Source organism: Globicephala melas, chromosome 1 (genome assembly GCF_963455315.2).
Source record: "Globicephala melas chromosome 1, mGloMel1.2, whole genome shotgun sequence".
Classification (NCBI taxonomy): domain Eukaryota; kingdom Metazoa; phylum Chordata; class Mammalia; order Artiodactyla; family Delphinidae; genus Globicephala; species Globicephala melas.
Window position 1 is genome coordinate 69,825,791 of NC_083314.1, and position 16,706 is coordinate 69,842,496.

Consider the following 16,706-nt stretch of genomic DNA (forward strand, 5'->3'; position numbering starts at 1 on the left):
TCTTCTAGCCCAAGTCAAAATATGGTCCCAGACATCCCAGGGTCTGAATGTGTCTTCTTCTCACCTGTTTCCCATGCCGGTTCCGCCAAGAGATCCAGCGAGTGCCATCCCGACTGTAATTGATCTTGTACATGGGGGCAAACTCAATGCCATGGCCCCCTGCATGGCGCCCCTGGGTCCCCACCAGAGTGATAAAGTGCAGGGTGTGCAAGTCAATCTGAAGAAACTCCTTCAGGTCATCAGGTTCCACTGGAATCTCTGGACACCAGGCTCCATCCCCTTCTTCTGAGTCCAGCCTTGGTTGACGAGGGTTGGGGGTAGAGGAAGGAACCACGAAACCACAGAGTTATTTACCAGTCCCCAGCAAGCAGCTGCCCAGTGCTGAAGAGAGACAGCAGGCTGAGAGTCCAGTCCAGATGGACTTTTTGGGCTCTCCCTACCAGTCTGACTGTCACCACAGTACCCACTTGTGGTCAGTTCCCTCTTCCTGGGGCACCATGAAACCCAGAAAGACAGTCACCACCAGGGAGCTATAAGCCTTCAGATGACATGGAGCCTTTATTTCCCATCCTGATTTAGTGATCTCAAGGGAGGTCCCATGCAGTGAAACCCTTCCTACCCTCTATTCCCCACTGAGTTATTTTACCACCCTCACCCCCAGCCCCCATTTTCAGTCTCAGTATAACAAGGCTAACCATTCCTTGCCTGGATATCAAGTTATAAGAGTGGGGAGGGAGGAATCATAAGACCTGCAGTGTGGGTTGTGTAATGTAGTGGAATTTTAACCAGCAGGGTGAGCATGGCAGCTCAGCAAAAAGCCATGGAAACCTATGGTGAAAGTGAGGGGTAAGAGTATGTCAGGGAATAGTAAATAATCTGGTTTCATTTTACTACCTCCAGGCTGAGCTACCCACAAACAAAACTGTGAAATCATTATAAGGCTTATTTTGGGACCCTCTTACCCCTTTCCCTCTTCCCTGGAATGTGCCTTCTCTCACAGACGGCACCTGCTCATTGTTGCTCCCTTCCAACCCCACCAAGCATCACTCTAATCTTGCATACACTAAGACAGAAATCATGGAGGAGGTTTACAGGGTTGCTTTTCCTATGGATGATTCCATTTTAACAGAAATCAATGCTTTACACCAAAAGAACTAGATTCCAGGAAGAAGGTTACTTCTTAACAAGCTGAATAGTTTTTGACAATAATTTTTGACAAGCAATAGTTTATTGCTTTAAAGGACCCCTGATATTAGACCACAAGAAACCCAACACACTTTGTTTATGGATGAGGGTGGCCCTTCTATGTGAGGTATCCTTGAGAGGAGGGGAGAATTTGTTGGATGCCTCAATGTCTATTTAAGGCCTTGATGCCTTCTCATGGGCCCACTGAGAAGAGGGCCATGTCTCCTAACTCTCAGTGACCTACCTAATCTGCACTTTTTCATAGGTACCACTGTAGTCCACTTCCTGCAGTAGCTCATGGTGAGAACGTGAGATAAAGAAAGTGCACTGCATATCAATAAGCCGATCTGCTGTGGGTGGTGTGGCTCCAGGGCCCCTGTGGTTAGGGTGAGGTTGCTAGACCAGCACGTGCTGCTGGGCCCCAAATTCTCTACCTGAAAACATGCAGAGCAGGTCCACTTTGATGTCCTTCCCCCATTCCCACCAGCTCCCACCAAGTACCACGCTTCTTCCTTAGACCTGGAGTCAGTAATTCTGTCCAACCCAGAACTCAGGTGTTCTTGAGGCATCCATTCTCACCTTCCATATTTGGCAGCTGTGGACTCTGACCACTGACTGGAAGCTGTGATGTCTTCATCTGGAATGTGGCCTCCCGACATGCCCAGAGGATAGCGGCATATGGCTGAACCAAGAGAAACCAAAGAGAAAAGAGAGGAAATCCTTTTATTTTCAGAGACCCCCAGCTAGAATGCAATTGATTATTAGACAGGAAAGAGGGACTAGGCCCCTCTATGACCCCAGTTTGACCGCTATGACTCTCTCAGCCTTTTCTTCCTGGCCCTGCCTCCAAACTTATTAGCGTTCAATTTTCCAAGCATTTGAACCTCAGCTAACTTTATCTTTTGGTCCAAACTCTGACAATACTGTTATGTGCTGATTTACTCTTTTATTTGGTAATAACTCTATGGCCCATCCCCATTTCCTTATTAGCAGACATGCATTTCTAATCAGTTTCCCAACAGTGGTGAGCCGTCCTCATAATCACTAGGTACCTTTTATGATCCATAGCGTTTTCTTTTCCTAGATAGCTGATTTCATGAAACTATGGAGCAGAGCTAAAAAAAACACCTCTCCTATAAAGGTACTGAACTCTCAGCTTTGGCCCCCATTGGTACCATGTTTTAGACTCTGGGTAAAAATAATAACCTCTGGAATTGGACTTCCTCCTCCATCCAAGACAGAGTAATAAAGACCAGATTTATTCTCCTGGGTGAAACAACCAGAAAACGGGAATAGTATATGAAAAATTGGATTTCAACATAATGAATATCAGACAACAAAGGGCAGCAATCCCTGAGAGACAGGAAACAAAGAAAATGAACCCTACAACTGCAAAAGCTTACTTCCATGAGAGAACGTCCAGGCTGTAGCACAGTGAGTGAAAACTCCGGCAGAGGCTGGAGAATTCCCTGAGCTCAGAAGACAAAGGTAAGAGTCTGTAGAGGTCAAGGGGACTAGAGCTCTCAGGACGTAGGACTGCCGATAAAATACAGGATCCCTGGCTAAATTTAAATTTCAGATAAACAATGAATAATTTTTTAGTACAGATATGTCCCATGCCAAAAAAAAAAAAAAAATACCAGGCTTTAAGAGAAGCAGAGAGATAGAACCTGTAATAAGAAAAATAAATAAATCAGTTGAAACTGATTCAGAATTAATATAGAAGTTAAATTAGAAAAGAAGAACACCAAAATAATTATAACTGTGTTGCATATGTTCAGAAATATAAGGGGAGCTATAGAGGATAGAGAAAAGAAGTAAGTCAAATTTCTAGAGATAAAACTTGAATGTGTGAGATGAAATACACTGTATGGGATTAAAAGCAGATTACATACTGGAGGAAAAAAAAAGGAACATAAAGACAACTATAGAAACTATCCAAAATGAAAAAATGAAAGAAAAGAGAATCAGTCAATAAATCAATAAACAAAAAGCAGAACATTAGTAAGATGTGAAACAATTTCAAACATCTAGATATACATGTAAATGGATACCTTGAAAAAGAGGAGGGAGAAAGACAGAAAATTATTTGAATAAAACATGGTGGGCTTCCCTGGTGGCGCAGTGGTTGAGAGTCCGCCTGCTGACGCAGGGGACGCGGGTTCGTGCCCCGGTCCGGGAGGATCCCACATGTCGCGGAGCGGCTGGGCCCGTGAGCCATGGCCGCTGGGCCTGCACGTCCGGAGCCTGTGCTCCGCAACGGGAGAGACCACAGCAGTGAGAGGCCCGCGTACCACAAAAAAAAAAAAAAAAAGGTGGAAAATTGTTTTAATTTGATGAAAATTATAAACCCAAGAAACTTAACAACCTGAAGCACAAGAAACATGAAGAAAACGACACTACAGTATATCATAATCCAATTGCTTAGAGCAGATAATAAAGAGAAAATTTTAAAAGCATCTAGAGGAAAAGGACACATTATGCACCGAGGACCAAAGATAAAGACGACAGCAAATTTCCCAAAATGGCAATTACATGGTAAATATATAAGATGATTTTTAATGTTATTTATATCTCTGTAAGTGGTAATTGGCTACTTAAACAAAAATAACAACATATTGTGGTGTTTACAACATACACAAAAGTAAAATGCATGACAACAATAGCATAAAGGCTTAAAGGGAAAAATGGAAGTTATCTTGTTGAAAGGTTCTTATACTCTATGTGAAGTGGTATAATGTTATTTGAAGATAGACTTTAGCTAAAGATGTATATTGCAAACGCTAAAGCAAGCACAAAAATAATATTTTTTAAAAGACTTATAGCTAATAAGTCAAGAAAAGATAAAACAGAATCATAAAAATTCAATTAATTGAAAAGAAGGCAGAAGAAAAGGAAACAAAGAGCACAGGACAAATAGAAAACAAATAGCAAGAATATAGATTTTAAGTTAATCATATAAATACTCCCATTAAATATAAATGGTCTACATACCCTAATTAGAAAGTAGAGATTGTCAGACTGGATTTTTTTAAAAAAGCAAGTTTAAACTACACATGGTGTATGAGAAACACACTTTAAATATAAAAACACAGATAAGTCACAAGAAAATATGGAAAAAAACATACTACAAAAACTTAATCAAATGAAAGGTAAAGTGGTTATATTAATACCAGACACAAAAAATTTCAAGACAAGGAATAAAGATGGGATTTCACAGTGATACAGGGGCTAGTTCATCAAGAATACAGGACAGTCCTAAATACTTATGTATCTAATAACAGAGTTTCACAACAAATGAAGCAAAAAAAAATACAAAATAATGGACAAATCCACAATTATAGCTGGAGATTTCAATTATTCCTCAACTAACTTCTTTCCAAAGAAGACATATAGAAGGCCAACAGGTACATGAAAAGAGCTTAACATCACTAGTCATCAAGGAAATGCATATCAAAACCACAGCAAGATAGCACACATCTGTTAGAACGGCTATTATCAAAAAGATCAGAAATTACAAGTATTGGCAAGGATGTGTAGAAAAGGGAATGCTCGTGCACTGTTGGTGGAAATGTAAATTGGTGCAGTGACCATGGAAAATGATATGGAGGTTCCTCAAAAAATTAAAAAAAGAATTACCATGTAATCCAGCAATTCCACTTCTGGGTATTTATCTGAAGAAAATGAAAACACTACTCAAAATGATATATGCACCCCCATGTTTACTGCAGCATTATTTACAATAGCTAAGTTATGGAACATCCTAAGTGTCCATTGATGGATGAATGGATAAAGAAGATGTGATATATATACACATACATACCATATATATGGTTTATTTAACCATAAAAAAGAATGAAATCTTGCCATTTGTGACAACATGGATGGATCTTGAGGGCATTATGCTAAGTGAAATAAGTCAGACAGAGAAAGACAAATATCATATGATTTCACTTATATGTGGAATCTAAAAAACAAACAACCAAAAAAAATAAAAAGCTCATATATACAGAGAACAGATTGGTTGAGCCAAATGGGTATAGGGGATCAAAAGGGACAAACTTCCAGTTACAAAATAAGTAAGTCACAGGGATGCAATATACAGCATGGGACTTAATAACCTGTATCGCATATTTGAAAGTTACAAAGAGAGTAGATTTTAAAAGTTCTCATCACAAGAAAAAATTATTTTTGTAACTATGTATGGTGATAGATGTTAACTTAGACTTATTATGGTGACCATTTCTCAATATATACAAATATAGGATCAATATGTTATATACCTGAAACTAGTACACTGTTATATGTCAATTATAACTCAATTTTAAAAATTATATTGGAATTTCCAGATAAAGCAATAAGGCAAGGAAAAAAAAAATAGTAAAAGGCACCCATATCGGAAAGGAAGACATAAAACTGCCTTTAATTGCAGGTAACAGTATCAGTTATGTAAGAAATCAGATGAAATCTACAAAAAAGCTACTACTAGAACTAAAAGATGAGTTTAATAAGGTTTCAGGACATAAGATCAATATACAACAATCAGCTGTGTTTCTATAAACTAGCAGTGAACAATTACAAGTTACAGTAGCATCAAAAATTACAAAATACTTAAGGATAAACAAGACAAAAAATGTGAAAGACCTGTGTACTAAAAACTACCCAACACTGCAAAAAGAAATTAAAGATCTAAATAAGTGGAGATAATATATTACAAGTTCATGGGTCAAAAGAATCAATACTATTAAGATGTCCATTCTACCCAATCAAAGTCTCAGCAGGCATTTTTGTATAAACGAACAAATTGATTCTAAAAATCATATGGAAGAGCAAAGATCCCAGAATAGTCAAAACAACTTTGAAAAAGAAGATCAAAGAGGAAGAACTAACATCAGATTTTAAAACATTATAAAACTACAGAAATCAAGACAGTGGGATGTTGGTATAAGATAAACAAACATACCAAAGAAACAGGAGAAAGTCCAGAAGTAGACCCATATATCTATACACTGATTCTGTCCTGCAGCCACTCACTCCTAGGCATTTGTCCAAAAGAAATAAAAGTGTAAGTCCATACAAAGGCTTAGGAGTGTCCTTAACAGCTTTATTTGTAACAGACAATGCAAATTGGGAAACAATCATATGTCATCAACAGGTAAATGGATAAACAAATTGCGATATATCCATGCAGTGAAATACTACTCAGCAGGACTGGGATTAGAACGAAGCAAGTGAGGTGTTTAGGGTGCAAAATACAAGGAGGTGCCCACTCCCAGGGTCATGGAAGTCCCAGTGCTGCCTTTGCAGGATCCCGAGGGTGAGCACCAGCTTGCACTTTGCACCCTAGGCACCTCCCTTGCCTCACCCTAGTCCCATCTCTGCTACTCAGTAATAAAAAAGAATGCTCTATTGATACATGCTACAACACAGATAAATTTCAAAATAATTGTGCTGAGGGATAGAAGAGTATGAACCAGGCAAAAAGAGTATATACCGTATGCGTCCATTTATATTGTATATTATACAATTCTAGAAAATGAAAACAAGTCAATCTACAGTGACAGAAAGCAGACCAGTGGTTACCTAGGGAAGGAAGGAGTGGGCAGAAGGAATTACAAGAGGACACAAAGAAACTTTTGACAGTGACGGATATGGTCATAATCTTGATTATGGTGATGATTTCACAGGTTTATACACATGTCAAAACAGATCAAATTGTGCTGCTTTTTTTTTTTTTTTCCCCAGTACATGGGCCTCTCACTGTTGTGGCCTCTCCCGTTGCGGAGCACAGGCTCCGGACGCGCCGGCTCAGCGGCCATGGCTCACGGGCCCAGCCGCTCCGCGGCATGTGGGATCCTCCCGGACCAGGGCACGAACCCGCGTCCCCTGCATCGGCAGGCGGACTTTCAACCACTGCGCCACCAGGGAAGCCCAAATTGTGCATTTTTAATGTGTGTAGTTTATTGTATGTCAATTATATGTCAGTGAAGCTGTTTTTCAAAAAGTAACCTCTGGGGTAGGATAATATATTGAGATTTTTATTTGTATATTTTCACGCCCCTTTCCAAAGCTGATAGCCAAAGCCTTCCTGCTCCTTTGCCCCATGGGAGATTTATGTTTACTGGGCAGAAATAAGAAACTGCTTGAAGACTAATGGCTTCCTGGAAAGCCTGCCCTCATTAAGCGACCGTAGGATGAAGTAGAGGCGGCAGGAAGATGGGTGAGGTTTCCCTAGGCTAGAAGAAGACAAAGGTTGGCAACTTACAGGGCTAACAGGAACCAAGCTCCTTTCCTAGAAGTTCCCTGGAGAGGTAGCAAAACATCAAAGGGAAAATGGTTTCATGTGAGCATCGTGCCCAAGCTTGGCACAGAAACAGCCAAACTGCTGTCCCTGAAGAACATGGAGGGCTTGGAGAATAAGGATATCCACTATAATCATGACAAGCTGAAGGCAAGAAGCCCTTCCGTCCGTATCACACCCAGAAAAGTTCCTGGATTCTTTTCCAACCCTAGGAAAGGGGAGGATGACTCTGAGTCAAGGGCCAGCTGACACTTTAAGAAACAGTATGATTAAGCAAAACCATATACAGGCAGCTTTGACAAGAAACATGGCCATATACCCAACTGAAACTCTTCTATGTTACTGTCCACTGCATTTTCCAAGTCAGATTTGAAAGTATCATTTTGCCTATTCTTGTCAAATATATAATTTCTCCATCAGAGGTGATTGGTTCTGCAGATAATCATTATGCTTGAATCTGGGAGGTTCAGGAATGAAGCATCAGATTCTCAAAATCTGAAGACTCTGGAACATGAAATTGAAGGGAGGAGTAAGGATGAGGAAATACTAATACAGGATCCCAAAGAGGCCAAAATTACCAATGAGTGAGGTCAATGTATGTTTCAAAGTCACACACAGGGCACTGTCCTCTCTTCTGCTTCATCCCATCAGGCAGCAAAGGCCACGCCCTGACTAAAGGTCTGCTCTAGTCCCCTCCTCAAAGTTTTTCCTCCATGTTGTTGCATGTGCTAAGTGTTTTAGTCATTAGCATCAGTGACTTAATGGGCAAGGAGAGGCTTCTGGAGGCCTTTAACCCACATGCTACATGCCCCAGTCCAGTTTACCAGAGCACCTGCATTGGCATTTAGGACACAAGCCCAGCTACTAATAAAGTAGAACTTCGCTTTCCCTTTGCCACCGTCCCCTGTGTGTATATTTCCCTCAGAGACATCCTGGGGAGGGGGCCTGGCTCGCCACGGCAGACATTCCTGGCTCTTTTGGCTGTCAGCCATGTCATAGTGCCCCCAATTGCCATCTTGACCCCTAAAGTACAATTCTTCACAATTTGAAAAGTGCTGTCCAACTGCCTACCTCTTTTTCTAAATTTTACAGCACAGGGAATATAGCCAATATTTATAATGACTTTTTAAAAAATAAATTTATTTATTTATTTATTTTTGGCTGCGTTGGGTCTTCATTGCTATGCGCGAGCTTTCTCTAGTTGCGGTGAGCAGGGGCTACTCTGCATTGCGGTGCGCGGGCTTCTTGTTGTGGTGGCTTTTCTTGTTGCGGAGGCTTCTCTTGTTGTGGAGCATGGGCTCTAGGTGCGCGGGCTGCAGTAGTTGTGGCACGAGGGCTTAGCTCCTCCGCGGCATGTGGGATCTTCCCGGACCAGGGCTCGAACCCGTGTCCCCTGCATTGCAGGCGATTCCTAACCACTGCTCCATCAGGGAAGCCCGCCTACCTGTTTTCTACCCACCCAGTAACCCGATGTGGTAGGGAGGGCATGTATTATTATTTTCAAATTGTATATGAGGAAACCAGCTGAAGTCCCATGGCTATTAAACGATAGGGGTTTGACTTAGATCACATCTCTGAGTCCTAACACAAAGTTTGTCCCAGTGCACCAGACTGCCCCGCTCTGGTTTAGCCAAAAGAATGACCTGAGGAAAGCTGTCTCTCCCAAGATGACAGGATGCTGATGGCAGCTCAGCTGATCAGTAAGCGAGCTGCTCTCTGGCACCCTCCGTCCCTTCCGAAACCAAAGGTCGTTCCCGAATCCAGTCCAATCTCAACATCACCCACAGCATGATAATCTACTTGTTTGCTTGTTGCTTACTAAATCCATGGTTTTTAAAATATCCTATTGTTATTAATTCATTCACCCAATGATTTGGGGGGGATCTTTATGGGGTTACAACAGCAAACAAAACAAAGTGCCTTTCATCACAGAGTTTACATTCTAGGGTGGGAGAGAAGACAAAAGGCAAATAAAAATTTAGTAGGGGAGGAGATGGTAAATGCTGTGAAGAAAATAAAGTATAGAAAGGGAATAGGTTCTCTTTTAACTAAAGAGATCAGGAAGACCTCTGAGATAAGCTGACTGAGCAGAGAGCTCAGTGAAGGAAGACAGCAAGCCAGGTGACTCCAGAGGGGAACATGCTTCGTGTAAAGGGCACACGAAATGCAAGGAAAGAGCGTTCTTGGCTGCTGGAGGTACAGCAAGGTCAGTGCACCTGCAGTGGAAAGACTAACCTAAGTTATTATCTAGCACCCTCCCTTTGCAGGCTAATGAACTCATACTCAACTAAAGCAAGCATTTCTGAGGGAGGATAGTACCACTTCCAATAAATTTCTCCTTCCTCTGATTTCTGACATTTTCAACATCTCTGTTATAGCAGTAGGTACAGACTGCTATGTAATATAATTATTTCTGTGAGTCCTATCTCCCCTACAGATGCCAAACTTTTGGAGGGAAAAATAAAAGGACTGTATCTTGTTTGTTTTTATTTCTTTTATTTCTCATTGCACATCAGGGGAGAGAATAGGTGCTTAAAAAACATTTATCGAGGGCTTCCCTGGTGGCACACTGGTTAAGAGTTGGCCTGCCGATGCAGGGGACGCGGGTTCATGCCCCGGTCCGGGGGGATCCCACATGCCGCGGAGCGGCTGGGCCCGTGAGCCATGGCCGCTGAGCCTGCGCGTCCAGAGCCTGTGCTCCGCAACGGGAGAGGCCACAACAGTGAGAGGCCCGCGTACTGGGAAAAAAAAAAAAAATTATCGAAAACAGAAGGTAAACCTTTGAAATAGATATAGATCAGGAATAAGAAGAAAGTTGAGTAAAATATAGTCTTCCTACAAAACTCATTCCCTAGCTTTTTCCATTTCAGCCAACTCCATTCTTCCAATGACTTGAGCCAAAGATCTTGAGGCCCATCCTTGACTCCTTTCATACTTCATATCCAGTCCATCAGGTAATAGTAAATCCTATTAGCTACTCTAAAAATATTCCTGTATCCCACCTACCTTTTACAAATATCGTGCTACCAATCTAGGCCAATTCACTGTCCCCTATCACCAAGAAGAGAACAAGAACCTCCTACCGGCCTGCTTTTGTCCCATGTGTCTACTAAAATGTAAATCAGATCATGTAACTCTTCTGCTCAAAGCACTCCATTAACTTCCCATCTCACTCATAATAAAATTCAAAAACCTTACACATCATCTGTGCCCTGAGTGTCCTGGACCTCATTTCCACCCTACCCTGCCCGTCAGCCATGCTGGCCTCTTTGCTGTTCTTCTAGCACACTGTGTGCTTCTTCTTCAGAAATCTGCATTTATTGTTGAAGTATTTAATTTAATAACATAATAACCTTCGTAGGGTGGAGGAAAGAGAATTGGAATACCACATTTCCCTTTTTTTTCCCCACATGTTAACATCTCTACAAATCTGAGTGCCTCTTGCAAGCAAATAGTGAGTCACAGATAGTTTTGTTTTGTTTTTTTCCTTAGAGGCACAGAAAGTAGTGATACATCTTAGAGTCAGAAGTTTCTTAAATTCGATGAAATATGGTAAGAATAGCCTCCATTTAGAAGCATTTATCAAGTGCAGGCAACGAGATAAGCATTTTGTCACTCATTATTTCAAGTTTCCCACTTATTACCCATTTTACTGGTAAGAGTTTAAGTAACTGCCCAAGACCTTACTAACTCAGATTAGAATCTAACTCTAGAGGCTGTGACCTCACTAAACTATACAACCTCTGAAAATCAAGTGATTTCAAACTCATTCCTGGCTCTACCACCTAAACCAGCGGTCCCCAACATTTTTGGCACCAGGGACCGGTTTGATGGAAGACAATTTTTCCATGGATGAGGGGCAGGGAGGGGGTGGGGCGTGGGTGGTATGGGGGAATGGTTCAGGCAGTAATGCGACCAATGGTTCGGGCAGTAATGCGAGCAATGGGGAGCGATGGGGAGCGGCAGATGAAGCTTTGCTCACCCCCTGCTCACCCCCTGCTGTGCGGCCCGGTTCCTAACAGGCCACGGACCGGTGCCGGTCCGAGGCCTGGGGGTTGGGGACCCCTGATTTAAACCATGTGGGATCTGAGCAAACTCCACACACCCTCTTTAGATCTCAGTTTCTTCCTGAGGGGAACAAGGGAGTCAGAGGAGACGTTCTCTAAGGCAGTGGTTCTCAAAAGCCAGTCCATGGACCAATTACTTTAGGATCTCTTGGGAAGGTTCTAGAATACATATTTAAGAGCCTCGTCTTAGAGATTTGTTTTTGGCATATCTGAAGCTGAACCCAGGAACCCACAAATTTCTAAAGTCTCCCGGGTGATTCTGCTGTGCAGCCACACTGCTCCCAGATCCCTCCCAGCCTGGACCCAGGATGATCCTCTGGGACTCTGCCAGACAACCAGAGAAATCTTCATTCACAGTCCCACTGGGCTTTCATTCCTGGCTATCATGTATCTCTAGTCACTGAGCCATGAATGTAATGAGAACTGCTTCCTGGAACATCTAAAGTAAACTAGAAATGGGGAAGGAGGGTCGCATGGGGTGAATCATGACATTGTTGCAAAGAACTTCCCCACCAAGGCGCTGCTTATCCTGGGAACAGCAACCAAGAAGTTTCAACAGAGATGCTGCTGCTATAACTGCTTCATGGAACATTTCAGTTCCATTATATTTCCCGGGCTCAGGGATCCTTTCTATTTTGTGTTCTAACTAAAGTCTTACAAGAACTTACCCTATTTAACAGAGAAAGAGGGAAAGAGAGACACCGAGATCCCACATAGGATACTCTCCTGGGTGTAAAGGAGTATCAACTCCCTCCCGAAGGCTCTGTTCTCCTTATCTATCGTTGTGTTAGAGCCATGGGCCTCAAAGTATGCTCCCAGGACCAGCAGCATCACCATCACCCAGGAACTTGGTAGAAATGCAAATTCTCAGTCCCCATCCCAGTCCTACTGGATCAGACACTCTGGGGATGGGGCCCAGCAAAGTATGGTGTCACCAGCCTTCCAGGTGACTCTGATGCACAATCAAGTTTGATAATTAGAGGAACTGGGGGAGAAGATGAGGGTTCAGCTCTCCACATAAAAAAATGCAAATGTGTCAGAGCTCCCCTCGTCCTCATCCCCTCCAGCCCTTCCATCACACCGAAGCATCACACAGAAGGGTTTAAGCCCATTGTGTGTAGACAGCAGAGTGGCAACAACATTGACGAAAACTACAAGGGCTCTCCCTGAGTCAAGAGCAGGGTCTCTGAACCTCTGCCTGGAGATGGATATAGAGTTATTGGAGAGGAGGAATTCAGGATGATAGGTGACATGTTACCTCTGCTAAGAGGCGATCAAGGGGTGAGATGTAAACTTGGCCTCTGAGAATCACTGGGCCCATCAGTAAAACCCACAAATGTATCACCTGCAAATTTCTTAAGTCCAGCTATTTCTCTCCTTCCCCACACCTCCTATGCAGGGCCCAATCTCCACCATCTCACTTGTGGACAACTATAATGCCTTCTAGTTCTTCTTCCTGGTTCCCCTATTGTCCCTTCTCCATATAGTAGCACAGGTGAGCTTCCTAAAGCCTTACCCTAGCATAAACCTTCTAACAGCTTCTCATTCTTCTCAGGATAATGTGGCCTCATCTCGGGACATCCCAGATCTTTGCTCTCTATATCCCAGCACACTGGTCTTATTTCAACTTCACAACGACACAAAGTACCTTCCAGCCTCGAGGTCTCTCTAAACATGATGTACGCTTTGCCTGAAATGTTCTTCCTTTCCCCTCCTTTACCTACTAACTCCTGCTATTCCTCCAGCTCTCAGACCACGCCTTCCTTAGAGAATTCCTCTGAGCCCCCAGCTAAATTAGAAATCTCTGTTAAATGCTTATAACACACTGCTTTTCCTTTATAGCACCTTTCACGCATGTAGAACAAATAATTGTTTAATTTCAGTCTCCCCACCAAACAGTACATGCTTTGAGGGCAGGATCCTGTCTATCTTTCTCTCTGTTGTCTCTCTAGTTTCTAGTAGGGTGTCTGGCGTTAACTGAGTCCTCAATAAATATCTGTTGAAAAAGTGGCAAAAGAAGAGTTTTATGTTGTTTATTATTACAGAACTTAAAAACAAAGGCCTGGGAAGTTAGAGAAGGATAGCCCCTACTAATGACATTTAACCAGGCAGCAGACATCTGAGACTTCCTCGTAAGCCTGGGCCATTACATATTTTATTGCAACCTATCATGGATTTATTAATGGATTTGTTCATGGATTTATTTAACAAGTATATTTATTTAATGACTATTTGTGTATTTATTTAATAAATAAGTTTCTGCTATGTGTAAGGTACTATTCTGAAGATACAGTAGTGAACAAGATAGAGAAAATGATTTATCTCATGGACCTTACTTTCTGGTAGGGGAGACAGACAAAAGGCAATAGATTTTCAACAATCAAATAGGCAATCAGGGCTTCCCTGGTGGCACAGTGGTTAAGAATCTGCCTGCCAATGCAGGGGACACGGGTTCGAGCTCTGTTCAGGGAAGATCCCACATGCCACGGAGCACCTCTAAGTTTGCGTGCCACAACTACTGAGCCTGCGCTCTAGTGCCCGAGAGCCACAACTACTGAGCTCACGTGCCACAACTACTGAGCCTGCATGCCACAACTACTGAAGCCCACGCGCCTAGAGCCCGTGCTCCACAACAAAAGAAGCCACGGCAATGAGAAGCCCGCACACTGCAAGGAAGAGTAGCTCCCACTCGCCGCAACTAGAGAAAGCCCGCGTGCAGCAATGGAGACCCAATACAGCCAAAAATACATAAATTAAATAAATAAATTTTTTTAAAAATAGGCAATCAAATTGTCTATTTGACTATAGCTCTTATTAGCTATTACTATTTCAGGTAGTGTGACAAAACTATGGAAAACACTAAAACATGGTATGAGGATAAAAGTGATGGTGGGGAAAATGGGGGGTTCTTTTAGGTAACAACCTTCATCAGAGAGTTTCCGTTTTACTTGTGCTTGTTTACCTGCTTATTGAAACTGTAAGCAATTTTGAGAATAGTAATCACATCAGATTCTTTCTTTTCCCCCTCACCATCGGCCAACACAGAGCACCATTAGATGCTCAACACACACTTGGCAAATAAATAAGTAGACAAAGAAGTAGAGAGATGGGTAGATGGACAGAAGGATGAATGAAAGGATGGATGAATGGAGACTGTGAACTTAACCACAAGTTGAATTCTTCAGAGCAGGTGCTGCAACTGATTCATTTCTCTGCCCCAGAACCTCCCAAAATGCCTGGCCACAAAAGATACTCAGCCCACATTTGCTGAAAAAATACCCTGCTCAGTTGCATTTCCCCAACAAGGGTCAAGGTTTGTCAGAGTGAGCGCCATCTTGTTCCCAGCTCACAACCATCTCCAGAGGACAGAGAGTGGCAGGGATGCTCTTTCAAGGGCTTTGTGGGCATTTGCATGAAAGGAAGAGAAGTTCTGACCTGAATATTAGTCAGTGGAGGATCCCCAGCTCAAGCTAGGATAAGGCTCTGGGCCACAAGTGTTACAAACCCTCTTCAGACAATGGAGTGGGGCTGGAGGTCTAGAAGTTGAGACCAAGGACTATAAGGATGAGGAAAGGGAATTCAGAGACAAGAGCCAGCAAAGCAGCCATTAGGCAAAGTGTCTTGATGAATCAGTCTTGCCAGGGGCCTCCGAGAAAGGACACAGGAAAATAGACAAGATGATCTTGGATGGCCTTTCTCATCCTAGTGGGTCTTTGGAACCAGGATGAACCTTGGCCCAGGGCAGCCAACGTGGCCCTTCTTAGCAGTACCAGTGTGGTTTTCCTATTGAATATGCCTATTTTTGGTAAACTCCTTCTGTGGAAGGGATCCCAGCCAATAGCAAAGACTCAGAATTGCCAAGTCCTAATTGTCAGGTCCCCTTACTTTCCCCCAAGCCTACCTCATCGTTTATCAGAGCCCATCCATCTGCCTCTGAGCTCCACATTATGAAATGTAAAGCAGCAGGAAAAGGCAGAAAATAGCAAGGGAAGCAAGAGACCCTGCAGCAGAGAAGTATCACCTGATTTTGCCTGCTGAGTTGTCTTGGTGGTTTCCTGACGCTTCCACTATCCACCAGTCTCCTGGACAGAGAAGCCAACTCACTTTTCCAGTTTCTCAGAGTGGAAAACTACCAGTACTGGCTGCTACATGCCCAGGCGGGAGCTCGGTCCATCCTGAGCTCTGGTAGAACCTGGCAGGCAGGCTGAGGAGAAGCAGCGGCCACCAGGCCCCAGCTTCCAAGAACTATTTTCACACTGTGCTGCCAAAGTTGAGAGCCTGAAAGGGCTGCTTGTTCCATGATGTTTACCATCTCACTGTTAGCTCCAGACCACAGGCCCCCATCAATGAGTGTCCTATATGCAGCTTCCAAGAAAACACACACACGACACACAGAAGGCCTGAGGCACGAAGAGCTGACAGCTGGGCCTCTCTGGGCACAGGCAAGGTTAAGACTGACGGGGCGGGGTACAGTTACTAGGGTCAACCAGGGGACCCAAGACAGTCTCTGGCCTAAAGGAACATTTGCAATCATAAAACTTTAGAGCCAGGACTTTAGGAAACCAATCCCTTTAACGGCTCCATGTTAAATATTAGAATCTCTGAGGCCCAGAAAGGTGAATTGACTTACTCAAGGATGCACAGCTGACTAGGGTAATCAGGACTGAAATTCAGATCCCCTGATCCCTGGTTCCTCTTTCTTCAAGCTCAGGCTACCATGACCTAGTTTTTTTAGCTCCAGAGAGGACAAGGTGGTCTAGTTAAAGAAGCTGTTATTTGGGCCCTTTCTCTCCATAAGCTCTACCTAGCAGGCTACTTCAGACTGGTTCGCTGTGCAGGTAAATATCTACATAAAGGGATCTTGCTAGGTGCCAAGGAAAATTATTTGGGTTCCTCTAGGTACAATGAAGCTATTTTGCCAAGACCTCTTTTGCCCAAGTCTAAATTCCCCTTAGGAACAGTTCTTTAGAATTGCAGTTCTCCTAAAAGCCCCAAATATTTTCCAGAAACAGTTATTGCAGAGCTCCAGAAGAGGGGTCCCCAAGCTATACTGGATTTCCGGGTACTCAGATGAGGGCCAGACAAGATATGTTCTTCTTCCTGGTTAACAAAGTCAGCGAAAGACTTGTAGTAAAATAGTGTGTTCATTCCCT

General features: G+C 43.0%; 1 protein-coding gene across 3 annotated transcripts in view; it reads right to left on the minus strand.

Moving 5' to 3' along the window:
- The window catches only part of DDR2 (discoidin domain receptor tyrosine kinase 2), a 160,803-nt gene that overhangs the window by 36,199 nt on the left and 107,898 nt on the right, over positions 1 to 16,706 (minus strand). For all 3 annotated transcript variants that reach the window (XM_030847406.3, XM_030847405.2, XM_060297101.1), the window contains exons 4-5: positions 1,765 to 1,867; positions 65 to 296 (exon numbers count right to left, since the gene is read on the minus strand). In XM_030847406.3, the coding sequence (XP_030703266.1) occupies positions 65 to 296; positions 1,765 to 1,867 (335 nt within the window). The remainder of the gene's footprint in view (positions 1 to 64; positions 297 to 1,764; positions 1,868 to 16,706) is intronic.